The sequence below is a fragment of the Vipera ursinii genome (genome assembly GCF_947247035.1).
Source record: "Vipera ursinii genome assembly, chromosome: 1".
NCBI lineage: Eukaryota > Metazoa > Chordata > Lepidosauria > Squamata > Viperidae > Vipera > Vipera ursinii.
This window is the reverse complement of record NC_139512.1, coordinates 195,085,850-195,102,226: the sequence shown is the minus strand read 5'-3', so window position 1 is coordinate 195,102,226 and position 16,377 is coordinate 195,085,850. Positions and strand designations below refer to the sequence as shown.

The 16,377-nt window shown below is 49.1% G+C and overlaps 1 protein-coding gene across 5 annotated transcripts; it reads right to left on the bottom strand.

Annotated features, from left to right (window-relative positions):
- Nucleotides 1–2,915: 2,915 nt before the first annotated feature.
- Nucleotides 2,916–14,473, bottom strand: OTX1 (orthodenticle homeobox 1). Of its 5 annotated transcripts, XM_083369719.1 has the most exons (7): nt 14,281–14,468; nt 13,708–13,823; nt 10,654–10,917; nt 8,885–9,036; nt 4,184–5,022; nt 3,276–3,754; nt 2,916–3,143 (listed from the first exon to the last, which is right to left on the bottom strand). In XM_083369719.1, exons 3-7 carry the CDS (start codon nt 10,748–10,750, stop codon nt 3,124–3,126), a joined length of 1,587 nt encoding a protein of 528 aa, XP_083225845.1. In that variant the 5' UTR covers nt 10,751–10,917; nt 13,708–13,823; nt 14,281–14,468; the 3' UTR covers nt 2,916–3,123. The 5 variants fall into 5 exon arrangements, with proteins under 5 accessions (XP_083225845.1, XP_083225847.1, XP_083225848.1 ...); XM_083369721.1 differs by lacking the exon at nt 13,708–13,823 and having other exon boundaries at nt 14,281–14,473; XM_083369722.1 differs by lacking the exons at nt 13,708–13,823; nt 14,281–14,468 and adding an exon at nt 12,481–12,616.
- Between the last annotated feature and the right edge of the window lie 1,904 nt (nt 14,474–16,377).

The window sequence follows — 16,377 nt, the reverse complement described above, 5'->3', positions numbered from 1 at the left end:
CAGCAGAACTCTCATTTTGTCCCGTTAAAAATATCGTAGACGTGTGATTTACAATAATTACGTTATTAGCTTCCGAGGGCCGTGCGTGGGAGGGCCGAAGTATCCGCAAAACTCTTAAGGGATGAGGCACATCCAGGCTCCACTCCCGACAGTCCTCTGGCTTCCCTTCCCCCCACCCCACCCCGGTGTGCAAGATGGGAGAATGAGCGAAGGCAGCATTCAGTCCAGCTGCTCTCCGAGGAATAGCTCAGCCACGCTAAACGATTATGCTAATTGCATCGACGTTTCTGCGCTTCTGCAACAATTCACCCACCGCCACCCCCTCGAAGACCCTGGGCGGAGGAGAAAGAGAGGGTCCGAGGTGCAAAGTCAGGCAGAGCTTAACGCCTAAATCAGAAGTCCGGGAAGTCAGAAAAGCCCACTTGAAAGCCCGTCTCCCTTTAAACCGGGTGAAAGACGGGTGCATGTTGGGAATTAGCGCTCTGCCCATGCTCCGAAGAATTGTTTACTCTAGAGAGGAAAAGGTCCGGTCACCTGCTACTCCAGAGCGGGGGTGGTGGTGGCTAAGACGGCCTTTCCGGCGCTCTGGTGTCGTGGCGGAGGCCGCCTTGGTCTAGCAAGGCGCGAAACCCCCCCTTGTCGGTTTCTCCCCACTGGGCCTGCACGGGATCCCGGCAGAAGCCCGGCGGCGGGGAATGTGTCGCGCGCCCCTGTTGCCCTGGCAACTGCGCCCTCCTGCCGTTTCCTAACACCCGCAGCCGCCCCGCTTTCTGCCCCGCCACCCTGGCTAAGGAAAAGCCTACGCAGCAAAGGAGGCGGCCTCTTTCCAAGGGGCTTCACCAGCAGACTTTGAAGGCCCTCACGCTCAGTTGCGTCCTCTTTCTCCCTGAAAAGCGACCGGTGGTGGGGAGAGGGGGAAGCGTACCATTCCCCTAAAAGGGTGCTGGCGTCTGGTCGCTCCAGCGGGCGTCCAGAATACCGCCGGGCTCGCCCCGTGGTGCACGTCTAGAAAGGCTGGTGTGCCAGCGCTGGGCGGAAGGTTGTTAGGCTGCTGCGGCTCTCCACGTGTTGGATTTCACTTCTTCCAAGTCCAAGAGAGTCAAAAACGTTGGCCGTTAAAGCTGACACCCGCCTGGAGCCGCCTGGAGAGCCTCAGACCAGGGATTCCTGGTCTGAGGAGATCCGTCCTGGTGTGGGGAGAGGCGCTGCTTAAAAGACCGATTCAGAAGGGCACATATTCCGTTTCCGGTAACAGGACCCCCCCCTCGGTAAAAAAATAAACCTCTACCTTGAGCTTCAGACGGGGATGTGAAATATTGCCTCTTCTCTAGCCTTCCTTCCCCAACCAGTTTATAGAAGTAATCATTTTCCCTATCCAAATCGAATAATTCGTTTAATTATAATTGAGAATAGAATAATCACTTATTATTGAAAAGAAACATTTGTCCCAAACTTCAGCCCATTTCAGGAATGGGAAAATTCGAACACCTCCACAACACTAATAGATATTGTACTGATGAGAACAGTTGTCTCACTGATGAGAGCAAAAAAAAAAGTTAATATATATATATGCTGATTTAACCTAGAACTAGTTTCACCTGAATCTAAAATAACCCAGGTAAAAAAATTCTCTTTCTTAGAATTAAAAAAAATGAAACTCAAAAGTTTTCAAACAGAAGGGAAATCTTGTATTATTCTGGCTTGGACTACTAGCATAACTTCTCCCTCGCTGTCTTTTGATAGGGCAGATTGTATTTTAACTCCTACCTCCATTGTCTTTTATTTCTGATAGTTTTAGCCAACCTGCTTTTTTAGGAAGAAAAAAAGTATGTATTTCCACTTATAATATTATAAGTGCATTAGAAGCAAAGATATAGTTTTATTTTATTTAAAAATGCGATTAAGTCTCTTGTTTGTCTTTTCCAGCAGTTGAATCTTACACTTAAACTCACATTTTAAGCAATTTAGGCTGAGGTTATAGATTAATTCTAGTGGGGTTTACCGCCTAAAAAGTGCCACCCTGGCCAAAGACCTTTTTGGGTTTTTGTTAATGTGAACACAAAGGCATTGTTAAGAGTCACCACCGACATCAGCAGTGGAAATGATTTGCAGTCTTACTATGGCGAGCACGAAATGGTAGTGGAATTAACCGCGATCCCTCCTCACTTGCTTACCAAATCCTAAACGTCCTTTGAATGAATTTCCTTTGGTATCATAGCAGAAGGTATTTCTAATCATTCCGTTTCACTAGCTAATAGATTCCGCTTTTGCCCTTGACGTTTGTGTTCAGCCTAGAGTGACAGGGTTACAACAGTCCTTAAGTTTCATAAATATTCACTTCCCAGAAACTCTTGCCAAGTGACCAGATGAAGAAAAGGGGCCAAGACTATTGCGCGCGAGCGAGAGAGAGAGGATTTGCAGAAAGTCACGGCCAGCGCAGCTCTAGCAAATTTTTCGGTCCGGCCCGTTTGTCCTGTGACGGAGAGAGAGGGCGGTTGGAAGCAATTAAGATGGAAACATTTCCGCCCAACTACAGGGGGCCTTTTATTTTCTTCTCCGGTCTCTGAGGAAGGTGCGCTCTGGTTAACTTTGCAAGAAAGAGCCAGGGGAGGTGGCCGCCCGTTCGCACCGTTTTCACTGCGTACGTGACCCATCGAAGTTTTGGTTGGACGCCAATCCAATTACGGCCATTAAAAAGCAGCTCGGGGAGATTCAGAGCCAGCGGGCCAACTCCCCCTTCGCTCCTGGAAGTAACAACGACCTGCCCCCTTTCCTACCCAAGCGAAGGCCAGCAAAGCAGCTCAGCTAATGGGAAGGCAGTTCCCGCCTCTTCCTTGCCCTGTTACACCCCCCCCCCCAGGAAGGATAACAGAGACGGGGTGGGTGGGCTTTCGTCAGCTTGAATTTTATTATCGGGATATGTAGATAAAGGGTAGGGTTCGCCTTACATGTCAACAGGTGACTGTTGGGTTAACGGAGTAAATTATCAACTTTACATTTTGTCCTCTCTCTGCCTTTCCCTCCCCTCCCCCAAGAGCCAAGCGGGCCAAAAGCCTGTCCGGAGACCCTCGACCAGGAGTCGAGACGGGTCCAGCCGGTGCTGCACTGGCGAAACCGTACCGGCTAGGCCAGGGGTAGGCAACCTCGGCTCTTTTATGACTCATGGACTTCAACTCCCAGAATTCCTGAGCCAGCATAGCTGGCTCAGGAATTCTGGGAGTTGAAGTCCATGAGTCATAAAAGAGCCGAGGTTGCCTACCCCTGGGCTAGGCCACCGCCGCGCTTCCATGCCTTCCGCTCCCCACCCCACCCACCCCCCGTGCCGTGCCCTCCCCTGCCCCTCTCGCCAGCGCGTCGCTCCTGCTTCCCAGTTCCAGCTCCGTCGGGGAATGGCTTTCCCCCTCCCCCCTCCCCACGAGGGTAAGAGGAGGAGGAGGAGAGGTGGGCTTCCTTCCCCTTCCGATCTGAAGGGCCTCCGGCGCTCGCTTCAGCTCCTTCCTTAAATAAGGCTCGCCGGAATGGATCTCTTACGTACATTCCTAGCGCGTTTTTTTTTTTGCAACGTAAACCTACGGAGAGAACTTGGCGGGGTGGCTGCGGGGGGGGGGGGGTCCTCGGATGGGACGGGGGAGGGCGGTGTGAAGATCTATACACGAAGTCTGCCGTCGGCCAGAAAGCGAAAGGCGCGTCCTCTTCTCCTGTCCTTCCAGGCACACGAGCGAGCGTCACAAAGCTAGCCGGCCGGGCAAAAGGCCTGGTTGAGAAGGAGAAGGATGAATCTCAATTTATAAAGTCGCCTTCTGCTTCGAAACAAACAAAACAAAAAAAAAACGACGATCCTGAACGTAATCCCAGGGAGCGAATAAATAACACGTCGGGAGTCGACTCAGCGGGGTAGAGGCAGCACCATCCGGGGCGGGGGGGGGAGGAGGGGGCGGCGGCAGGTCTGGCCCAGCAGCCTTCAGCCCAGATTCGGCGGCGGGGAAGGGGCTGGAAGCGGCAGGCTATTCAACCGGGGCCTGGCGGCGTCTTTTCCTCTCCGAAGCTGCTTTCACCAGACGGGTCGAACAGGCGGGAGAAGAGCGAAGGCCGAGACGGAAGAAAAGGCCGTCCCGAGGAACCGAGAAGCAAAGTGGGCGCTCCTGGGGCGGGGGGGGGGCGCGGGGGCCGTGGCAAAGCTCACAGGACTTGGAAGCGCCAGGAGGCCTGGTCTTTGTAGTCGAGGCAGTCCGGGGAGTTGAAGTTAAGCTTCCAGGAGGCGGCGGCGGCGGCGGCGGCGGCTGTCGGGGCCGGCTCCTTGTAGTCCAGGCAGTCGGAGGAGTTGAAGGCCAGCCCGGGCCCGCCGTAGCCGGGCTGGTGGTGATGATGGTGGTGGTGGTGGTGGTGGTGGCTGGAGCTCTGGCTGAGCGGGTGGTGGGCGTGGGGATGGGCGCCCGCCAGGGACGAGGGCGCCATCGGGCTGAGCTGGTGAGCGTGCGGGGGCGCGTGCATGGGCAGGTAGGACCCGCAGTCCACCCCGCCGAAGTAGGACGAGGAGTGCGGCGGGGGAGGCGGCGGCGCCGGGTAGCCTTGGCCGTAGCCGCCGCCTTGCCCGTACGACATCGGGTAAGAGGCGGAGGAAGCGGCGGAGACGGAGCGCTGCATGCAGGAGGCCCCGCCGGGCGCCAGGGGCTCCGGCCCGGCGCTGGGCGAGATGGAGGCGGGGCTCCAGATGGACGAAGCCGCCACGGCCGACGGCGCGTTACTCAACGAGGCGGCCGACGAGGCCGACCCTGAGGCCGCGGCCCCCGCGCCCGCCTGGTTGCTCAAGGCCGCTCCGCCCGGCGCCGGGCCCGAAGAATTGGAGCTGGACGAAGAAGAGGAGGCCGAGCTGGAGACGGCGGGCGGCGTGAACTGCCCGCTGCTTTCGGAGCCGGAGCTTTCTCGCGCCGGGGAGGACTTCTTCTTGGCCGGCCGGCTCTTGGCGCCGCTGCCGCTCTGCTGCTGCTGCCGGCACTTGGCGCGGCGGTTCTTGAACCAGACCTGCGAAGAGAGGCAAAGGCAGCGTTCCGTGAGACCCTCGTCTCCCAGGGGGGACCCGAAGGGAGGAGGCAGGCCCAGCTCTGTCCTGCCCTGCTCCGCCCCGCAGCCCCAACTAGGACAGACTAACTCTCCCGTCGCTTCAGTCCCTTCTCCTCCGTCCCGCCTTTTCATTGGATTCCTCTACCTTCGCCTCCGCCGCTCAGCAGACCTGGACTACTCGGGGACCGTCTAGAGCCAGGGGTAGGCAACCTCGGCTCTTTTAGGACTCATGGACTTCAACTCCCAGAATTCCTGAGCCAGCCATGGCTGGCTCAGGAATTTTGGGAGTTGAAGTCCATGAGTCCTAAAAGAGCCGAGGTTGCCTACCCCTGGTCTAGACCGAAAGAGAGAGCTTTCGCTCTCTCGTTCTAGCCCCTTCTCTGATCCTGCCTGCCGCGTCCTCCCTACTTGTAAGGAAGCAAAGCCCCCAGGTCTGGCTTAGCTACAGCCGTTGCCTTCGGGTGGGACCGCCAAGAGCATGTTCAGTCGATGGTGGGTCCGGCAGAAGAGAAGCCGAGCGATCAAGGATGGGTGCGGCATCCCTGATGCAGGCCATTGTATCCTAGAAAAAACAAACCAACAGACGCGGGCACTCATTGCCCTCGTTGGCTGGATGTCACTCTCTCTCTCTTAGCACTGCCATCAACTCTGCTGGCTATATCTCCACTGTACTGGCCAATTTCCAAAACTTCATCAATAGTTCCTCCTAAATCAGGATAACCAAGTAACTCCACAACCCCATCTCGAAGAGAGGTTTCTATATTCATTCTTAGCATCACACCATTGACTAATCAAGCTTGTTTGGAGTTTATAAATGTACCTGAATCTTTAACACTCAGGCCTTCTGGTACTTTTTGCTATTAGTACTGTATAGCAGTGGGAGGGCTGAAGGCAGGGTGGAGAGGAGAACACCAGTGCATTCCTCACAAATGCATTTCCCTGCTCTGAATTTATGTACAGTATGTAGAAAGTATATATAATAGGAGCAAGCTAAGATTAGACATTAGTAAAAGAATCCAAGCAGGACAAAATATACTACAGAATTTGCACCCTATTATCTTCCCAAGTCTATACAGATAGGAAAATAATGATGATCAAGATCTCAGACCCATTGCTTCCAACCCTGTAGCCAGCTTAATTTTGTACAAACCTGTCAGTAAACTATAATGCTTCTCGCCAGTCCTCTACCAATTAGTGTTAATATTTTATGATGTCTTACATTAGAAAATAGAAGCTGCATTTATACCAGAGGAGAGATTAGGATGCTCAATATCCTCACCAAATACCTGTGTGCCATTTTACCTATTTTCCAGGCTACTTTCTTTTATGTTCAAGCCATTCACCTGTAGCTTTCAGCTCTAAGCAGTATCATCCCTTGCATTCAATAGAACAAGACAGCATTTTGATTCTTAATACCATTCATTTATTCTCCTTGTTCACCAACATTTTATATTGCAAGATACACCAAATCAATCAACAGCTACATCCACTTCTAAGAGAATAGGAGATGATATCCCTTGTCAAATTCAACCACTCTTCTGCTACATTCACACATGCCATACCATTCCAAATAAACAAAATTCATGAATCAGATTTCCAAACTCCTAATAGTCAATGTTAAGACTAGTTTATGGAAAAGACAGGCGGAAAGGTGTAAATTAAGAGTCAGAAATGGTGGGCAAAGTAAACTGTTCATCTAAAGTTAGGATTCATCTGTCTGCTCTGCTAGTCTATTTTACTTCCTGAGAAGTAAAAATAAAAATCATGTTGCAATAAACTTTAACAACCATATTATTGTGGAGTGCAGCATCAGAGTTTTATGTACCTCTGTTGACATTCTATTGCATTAAATTGTAACACAGTATTTTATATCTATTTCTGAAAAGGACCCATTACAGACTGTGTGAGGCAAGTCACAATGAACAACACTTACAAACTATACATTTAATGCTGCCAGCAGTGCAACAACTATAGCAAAGGTATTGTTAATTCATCAATTAAGCCACCGAGCATTTTTTTATAACCTCAAGATAGGGCACCCATCTCTCATTCAGATTTTACACAAGCCAAATTCCTATAATATTTTCCAGCCTTCCTCACTAGAGACTTACCCCACCCAAAGGCAGACTAGCCAAAGGGAAGTTCACTGAACCAATCCAAGCCCCTAAATATTTAGTCCAGAATTCAAGCATCTAGTAATTCCATTATTCTAATGTGTAGGCATCCACAAACTGCTGTTCCTATTGTTAAAAAATTTAATATATAATTTCTGCACTCTTTTACAACTTTCAGAAGTAGAGCATCCCTGAGTAGTTAATAGCAATAGCTTCAAAAAAACCGAGGACAGAAAATTTAAATGTGCTAATTTTGGCAAACTATACAATCAGATTTTATAAATGTTCTATACACTGCTTTTCATAGCTCAAATGTGTGATGACTGCATGTGAAATCTGTCCTGCTTTATTGGATCCAACCATACATACATCTATTGAAATCATCACTGTATGATTTACTTGCAATTTCAGTTCTCCCCTCCCCCCCAAAAAAGCTTTCATTTCATGGTTTCAAATTGCCTTCAGTGAGAAATAGGACACAGAGCAAACAAACAGGAAGGATCCAGCTTGCATGGCAAAGGTGTGATTGTACTTTAATTACACACTTATTTACATCCTAAAGAGATGTGCCTATCCTTCTACCTAGATTTGAGTTTCAAATCAACAACTGAAATTTAGTTCTACTGGAGAAGAATGAATTGTTGCTGGGGGCAGGGGAAAGAAGAGGAGATAAATTTAAAATCTCCCAAGTCTTAACCACAAGTTTGTTCATTTTACAACTCCCAATTAAATCACCAGTCAGAAGATTGGGGGAATGCATCAGAAACCTTCAGTGTAACTCCTACACTTAAAACAGAAAAAACTTTTAAATCCATTAAATCAATTTGATTTTACTTTTGAGAAATGTGGCCTTTTAACCAATATAATTTTGAATAAGTCCTAGTAAAATTTATTTCCAGGTAAACAAGTGCAGGTAATGTTACAAGTGCATTAAGGATTAGAATGTCAAATGATTTTAAACTTGCTTAGGCAGTCTTAAAATACTTAATCTTGCACATAAAAGAATTAAAAGAGGAAAAAAATAACCTTCTTTCCACTATTTGTGCACATCCAGAATCATTCTAAGTTTTATGTAGACAGACTCAAGATGAGATGACAAATAAAATCCTGCACATTCTGCACATCCAGAATCATTCTAAGTTTTATGTAGACAGACTCAAGATGAGATGACAAATAAAATCCTATTGATTGCCATGGAAATTAGTGAAAACTAACTTGTGCTGGAGTGTATCCATTGATACGTGTTTAGGACTGGGATGTTGCCTTGACATTGATTGGAGAAGAGGAGAAAATAAGTATCTGTAAAGTATTGATTCCTCTAAAGTGATAAGCGAGCAAAGGGAAGTTGCCAGATTCAATAAACCGAGAGGGATCTTCTGCCATTCCAGCACTGGGCTTGTCGATTCTTGCACAATTACTATTCCGGCTGAGCGAAAGAAAGTTATTTACCCCAATAAATACCAGTCCTAGAGCGGAAGAGCCGTGCCTAGACCGAACGCCAGAATGGCCCTGATCAGATGGAGACTAGAATGGATCCCGAACGAGAAGAATCCTTAAAATAAAAGGAATCGTCCACAGCCCCTCTTACTTGAGTTTGGAAGAGCGGGAGGCGAACCGAGCCGTGCCCCAACGACCCCTCTTCCCGCAGTCAAGAGACCCCGGTCTCTCCCCAGCCCCACACTCGCTTTTTTTTTTTAAAGCCCCCAGACCTGAACTCTGGATTCCGGCAGGTTGATTTTCAGGGCAACCTCTTCTCGCATGAATATGTCGGGGTAGCGGGTTTTTGCAAAAAGCGCTTCCAACACGTCCAGCTGCGACCGGGTGAAGGTGGTACGTTCTCGCCGCTGCTTCCGAGGGGTGGCTGCAAGTCCCGAAACCAGACGAGGCGAGGCAGGCAGGAAGGGAAGAAGAAGGAAAGATAAGAGGCAATCAGAGCTGCTCTCTCTCCCCCCACGCCCCCCCTTCCCCGCCAGCCCGCTGCCCCGATTCAGGAGGGGGGGGGAGGCGAGACGGCCAGGCCCGCTTCTTCCCACGCCCACCAATCTCTTGACGCAGGCGGGTCGCCAGCCGCGGAGGGACCCAGTTGCTCCGTAGATTTCTACAGAACGGGCCGGGCGATCCTACGAGGGAAGCTGTGTGTGTGTGTGTGTGCGTGTGCGTGTGTGTGCGCACTCGCCGAGCCAGGAGCAAAAAAAAAAACCCAAACCCCTAATTATGTTTCCAGCCTATAAATATGAATCGCAGAAAATGGTACAAACAGAAGGGGGGGGGGAAAAGCCGCCTCGATTCAACTGGGCGAAAGAAGGCGGGCTGGCTCGCAGCTGGGCCTTCCGCCAAAGACGATTTTGGAGCCGCCTCGGACCTGCGACAAAGTGGCTGGCTCGCCAGATAACACGACAGTTAAAACAAGCAGCTAGGGGCGTTTCGATATCTTTTTTATTCCCCTATCTGAAAACCTTAACTCGGAGTTAAACTCCACAGAAGCCTGTAGTACACACAGCACGTCCAAGCAAGGCTGCAATTGTAAGCGTGCTTAATTTAACTGGCCTAACAATGGACGTTTTAGGCTCGGAGAGAGCGGCGGCGGGGGGGGGGGGTTAGGTTACAACGCTGCAAACGGGAAGAAACTCTCGCGAAACCAGTCCAGTTTACCACTGATCTAGTGAGCTCCTCGCCTTCTTGGATGTTGGCAGTTTATACCTTTCACAATCGCAGGGATAGGAAGCATTCCCTTGAATGAGTTAGCAGGCACCTGATTTGTCATCAGACTCTACACGGTTGCAAAACCTGTGCTGATTTCTTGGCCACGGAGCTGATAGAAGGGGAGGGAATGCGAATTGGCTGCAGACCCTCTCAATTGTAAGAACCTTTCCTTCAGGACAAGTTTTTGAAACTGGGACAGCCCCTTCCATCTGCTTTCCTAACTTCTGAACCGTCACTTTCTTTAGCCTGGGTCTTCATTTACAACTACACTTTGGAAAACCAACTCTCACAGAAGTTTCACTTAATTAATAAATAAATAAATAAATAAATAAATAAATAAATAAATAAATAAATAAATAAATAAATAAATAAATAAATAAATAAATAAATGATCTCTCTGCCTCCAATCTGTTCTTTTTAAACAACCACAAGGTAGAAATCAGGGATATGAAACCAACTCCATCATGAAAGCCTAATGTTTTTAGTAATCTGCTTTTCATTTTTATTTTTTTTGCAGTTAGACTATTTTCAGGAAAAACATTCCAAGATCGTTAGGAAACACTCAATTACAAAACTGAAAGATTAGTGCAGTTTCCAATAATGGAAGAGCAGGAAGGGAGAATTCCCTTAATGCCTGTTTGCTTCCCATGTCATTAGTAAGGGCATGAGAGTTTCTTCCTTTTTTCAAACTCTGTGGAATGACCTGAGTGTGTCTACTGGATAAAGAGTGACAAAAAAGGGGAGAACAGGGGATGGAATTGGGAGGGGGGCTCACCTGGATAACCCACTGAAGGATGAAGAAGATCCATTGCCGGTCCTGTTAGCCCCAGCCCATTCATGCCATAGGGGGGCTGTTTGAGGTAAGACATCATACTAAAAGTTGGAAATATTTTTCCGATTTATCCACACACTATTATCTGTTTGCTTATTCAACAGTTTTTCAAGCAGTGTGTGTGTATATGGTTTTATTATTTTTTAATATTCATCCAGCCAGGCAACTGAAGGAATCCCACAGAGCAGAAGAGTTTTTCACAGCGATCTAGAAGAAAAACAACAAAATTAACATATAGTGAATTATAACACGATATAAATATTTTTAGGGAATTCCCAGGTTGTGCAAAGTTAAATGTTCAACAAAACAAAACAGCCTTTTCGTACATATCAGTAAAAAAAAGTTGCAATAATGTTTATATATAGTTATGGTGGATCTTAAATTAGAAAGGCAATTTAATTTTCGTCTCAAGTACAATAAAGCTTCTTCTGGGAATTAACCAAAAATTTTTAAAAAAGTTTTGTTTCTGTTTTTACTTCTATTTTTGCCTTTCAGTTTCAAGGTTTCTTCTTTAACACAGAAGCTCTCCGAGAACATGGCGCAGATAATGCTTCCCCCTCCCCCCAAGGAAAATTAGAAAGTGGCAAAGAGTGAAGTATAGTAGGGTGGAGAAAAGGAAATTGAGATTATTATTTAAAAAACAACAAAAAGCTACAGCCACATTACCATACAATCGCCAAGGGGCTGTGAGGGGGTACAATATTAATGATGAGAGTGATAAAGCAATTATTTAAAAAGATAATTGGATTAGAAATCAAAAGGAGATAACAAAAGGAGGGAACTATAATTAATTTAAAAGAGAGCAGAAACAGACACATTAATTAGAAATGGCTAATGATCTAAAAAAGACAGCTTTAGTTGCGCGGGGGAGGGGGGCTTTGAAATCTGTACACTAAAAGACCTGCAACAACAGACAAGGAGGCGGAAGGAACAGGGCGAGGACCTCTGCGACAGTAAAAGATTTACCAATTCCCTCACATGCTGAAGAATTTATTTCTAGGAGTATAGGGGGAAAAAGAGCGAAGGTACACTCTCAAACAGGCACATTTAGAAATAAAGCTAGAGTAAACTAATGATCCTGACTTCCAAATAAAAGTGCATTTTCTTGCTGCCCGAAGTGTGGCTTCAAGTTTTTTGTCTCTCTTGGATATGATTTGCTCCCAAGAGTTACAGAACAGATTTGGGGATCTTGGTGGGCTAGCATTCCCAAACAGAAAATAAATTATAGGTTAAGTTCCCATGTTCTGATCCTAGTAGTTTCAATAAAGTAAAAGCCCGAATAGAACAAACATCAGACCAACCAAGCAGATACATAAAAACCCACATTCAGAAGACACAGTTGGTGGCAAAATTAATCTCAATTAATCCATGGCCAAAAGCTTTACATAGATAACAGGCCTGGCTGCTACCAATGTGCATTTTCCGCACAGAAAGATTCCCAAGTTAAAAAAACACCAAGAATGAATAAGAAAGGAGAAAAGTGGTGCAAAGTGGTTCTTGAACCAATATTAATCAATTGATTCTAGACTATTAAGTTAAAAGTATTCCAAATTCATAAAAACAACCCATATTCCCAGGACTGGCTAACCTGTTGCAGCTCTCTCCAAGTCGAGATTTCATTTAGAGTTCTGTCTGGATTTGTGAGGTAAGGTTTTTTTTTTAACCTCTCTCTCTCTCTCTGTGCTCACAATTAAGAGTTCAAAACCGGCCTGTCTGGTTTACTTAAGCAGCATAGGATAAGTAAGGTTGCTGAAGCACAGGTATACTTACTCCACAGTCATTACTTTTTAAGACCAGGGGGGATTTCTTTGTCAGGATAAATTATTCAGATTGGGCCATGGGCTGGAAGCAAGGGGAAAAGTTGATTTTCTGTTTTGTTTTGGAGCTTTTCTCCATACTTATCCGCAAATTTACTTTCAAAGAAGCTTCTCTCTCTCTCTCTCTCTCTGAACACTTAGATGTCTTCATTTATTCCTTTAAAATTCCTTCCACATTTACTCCTATCAAGCAACCTTTTCCTTAGATGCAAAAGATAAACTGTGGTTGGCCACTGATTAAATCCTGCTGGCATCCCGAACAAAAAGTCAAGTTACCCGGTAGGCCTCGTCGGCAAGAGGGCAACTGGGCCACGCAGGTTAAAGGCTGAGTTAGTTTCTCCTAAAGTCAAGTTCAGGGGGACTTGTCCCCGGAGGATCGCGCATAAGGTTGCAGCCTGGGTCTCCTTGCTTGAGGAGAGAGGAAAGGGGCCCGACAAACTCAAGTGAAGAAGAAGGGGACACAAGAAATCGCCCACTCCAAGCCTCTTTCCTTGGAGATCAGCCCCATCCCTGGCTCCAAGAACCCACTCCAGTCAGTGATCGGGACTGGACTCTTCCGGCCCCCCCCCCACTTCCTTGGCCGTCGACTATTGTTGGGTTGGGTGACACCCGGCCGTTGCTCAATGGAGAAATGCAGGAAGAAGCGCCAAGCGGTGGGAAAGAACAAGGTGTCTCCAGAGAGCTGGAGATTCGCTGGCCGCGGTAAGCATCGGCGGAAAGCGCCAGCCTGGAAGAGCCGGCCAAGGGTCTACCGGTGGCAAAAGAGATCCCAGCCAAGCAGAGCCGTTAGCCTTCCGAGCCAGGAGAAAAGCCACCCCGACCTCTCCCTTCGGGGGGTCCGCGGTTGGCTGCCTTCCAGGTGCCTCGGGGAACCGAGAGGCCAAAAAAAGCGACGGCGGAACACGGCCGGTGGCGTGCGAGGGGTGGAGTGGGCACGGACGGGCGGAGAAACCCTAGTTTCGGGCTCTTCCGTCGGGAGGCGGCCAGCTCTGTACCTCCGCACCCGAGGGAAAGAGGGGCGGGGGGCGCGGATCCCGGTCCCTCCGACAGAACTCGTCCCTTGCGGGGGGGGGGGGGGGAGAAAGAGCATCACACGGCGCGCGCCACGAGCCTGGCAAGGAAGAGCCGGAGGAGAACCGAAGGCAGCTGCCGAAAGCCAGGCGGCTCCTCTCTCGCTTACCTGCCGCGCATTCCCGTTTAGAAGTGAGGAGCAGGAAAGCAGCCGCGGGGCGGGCGGGCGTGGAAGGGGGGGTTGGGAATACCTCTGGGCACCACCAGGCCCCTTTCCAGGCAGAGCTGCAAAGCGAAGGACAAGAGAAGTTAGGAGGGAAAGTTTGGGTGCGGGTTGCTTTCCACCTCCGACTCCTTTCCACATCCCCGCCTCCTTTCAGGCAGTTGCTGCGCCGAGCCAGCGGCAGGCGAAAAACACACACACAGACACACGCACACACACACACACACAAACCAGACTAAAACTTTAGTGTTCTCGGATACTTTGCAACCGAAAAGTCTCTGTTGGGGGGGACAAAAAAAAAAAAATAAATCCTTTGCGCGGACGTAAACCCTCCAGAAGAGCCGGGGAAGGAAGCTGGCGGGGGCGGAGGGCGAGAAGGAAGCGGGGATGGGCTTCTCGGCTCGAGGGCGATGTCGGGACGGCCCGGGAAAGGAAGGGGAAAGTGAGAGAGCTCACCTATGGGGAGGAGGGGGGGAGGAGGCGTGAAATAAATCAAGCGCCTTTTTATTTTTTTTTTACCTTGTCGCGGTAGCTGTCTCGCCCGGTTGTTTAGGTGATTGGAAACGTAGCCTGATGAAGATTGATCACCTTTCTACTGCCCTACCCTTGTATGTGAGCGCAAGGCAAATGCGTAACCAAGGCTGGCGCCAATCGCTAAGCTCTCCGCCGCTGAGTGACAGCCGCCCGGGCAATAGCAGCGCGGGAGGAATGCTACCTCGGCCCGTCCCCATCCCCCACTCCACCCCAGTCCCGGCCGCGCGCGCAGCAGCCTCAGCCGCCAACTCTTCCCAGCAGCTCCCTCAGGGCAGGCGGCTGGAGTTGCCTCAGCAGCACCGGCCGCGGCCGCCCGCTCCAGCGGCTCCCCTGGGAGAGTGAACACCCTCCCGCCCCTCCTGCTGCTGCCGCTGGTGGTGGTTCCGGAGGCCCGCGGCGGCCCTCCAGCCGGCAGAAGCCGGGAGGCTTTTTAATCGCGCCCGCCTCCCCGCTCCAGCTCGGGCTGCCCTTGCGAGCTAGACGCCGCCGCCGCCGCGCCGCCGCTTCTTTCCGTCCCTCAGCCTCGCGCCGACCTGCAGGAGAAAAGCGCGAGAGGCGTCCTCGTGCGCCACAGGGGATTCCCGCCCACCCTCCCTTCTCCTTGAATTCCACCCTGACTTTGGAAACCGGCCTTGCCTCCGCCTCCTGCCCTTGCGCCGTCTTATAAACGCGCTCCGCGCGCGTCCCGTCCAGCCGCCTTCGGGCCGCGGTGAAAGCCCAAAGCGCGCTTCTCCCCACCACCCCCACCTTCACTTCATCCCGCTCTTCCCAACCCACCCAACGCTCTTGGGGCCAGCTCTTCCCGGAGCGACCACCACGTGGGGCGTAATCCTCAGTTTCTGAGCGGTGGTGGTAGGTGACGACGCTCTTCCTCCCCGGCCAATTCACTCCACAAAGGGTCGCTTCCTCGCCATCAGTCCTGGCCTCCTCTCCAAGCCGGGGGGGGGGGGGTGGGGTAGGAGAGGGTGTTTCTTTTCCTTTTAAACGCTGCTCAACAAAAGGAAGTTTGCCCCCCCCCATCTAATCTGGGGCATTTGGATCGTTCAGGGTCCATCTTCCCTGGTTTGTAAGCCCAGTTTCCTCCAGCAAACTTACTTTCGAAGTAAGTTTAATCCTGTCTACACCGAGTTCAGTGGGACTTTCCTTTTGAGTAGCATAGGACTGAAGTGGGCGCTTACAGCTTCCAGCCTTTTGTTAAACAAAAAAAAAAACCACTTTTTAAAAAGATCTTCTATATAGTGACTGGCAAAGAACGGGTTTTGAGAGCGGAAAAAGTTACCAAGTGGTCTTTATACTTAGAGTAGGGAAACAAAGATTCCTAATGCATGGATTTCGAGGGATTCGCCTGTTTTCTTTGAAGCAGAAAAGGAAAGATAGAGTAGCACGAATAGGCTAATGTGAAATTCGGATATTTTGCATAAGTTTGCCTACTACAAGCGAACGCGAACTTATATCTTTCAGTCTTTGTTATCTATCTTATATAGATATTGCTGTTGCTTTCCTTGCTTGTATACCTAAAAATAGCGTATGCCAGCATGTCTAACGGAATATGCAATTAGGTAGCGTCCCCCTAAGAAGTTTGCTAAGGACCGTTCTTGTGAATACATAGTTAATCAAACACCATTCCAAAATGTTCTCTGATATGAAATCTTCTTTGTGCAGTAAGTCCCAACGAAATAAAGAAAACACTCTTTTGTTGGTGAACATTAGCTTAACGTCCATGAAAGATTTATATAGTAGTTCTATACATGTCCATAAAGAGGTCCCACTGACTTCAATGGGATCTAATCCCGGGAAAAATATGTTGAGGATTGTGGCTCGGATGTTTCTTCTGAGGAGCTCTATGTAGTCATAAATATTCCTTCTACAGTCATTCACCAGAATCTAAATTATTGATATGTGTATTTGTAATCAATACGTTGACATTTTGTATACTTTTTTTACATCTTCCGCTGAAGAGCTTATTACTTCCCTGTACACACATGCACACACACTGTTGCTCCGTCCATTCTGTCTCTCTCAGACACATACATGTACCACACACTCAGTGCATGCCATACTGAGGGTATCAGACTCATAAAT

Excerpts from the sequence above, each read along its gene's own strand:
- OTX1 (XM_083369721.1), bottom strand. The coding sequence starts at position 10,750 with ATGATGTCTTACCTCAAACAGCCCCCCTATGGCATGAATGGGCTGGGG. Across the intron at positions 5,023-8,884 it reads TGCCGGAATCCAGAGTTCAG|GTCTGGTTCAAGAACCGCCG; the intron begins GTCTGGGGGCTT and ends CTCTCTTCGCAG. Across the intron at positions 3,755-4,183 it reads TCCTGGCGCTTCCAAGTCCT|GCCTTTTGCCCGGCCGGCTA; the intron begins GTGAGCTTTGCC and ends CTTCTCAACCAG.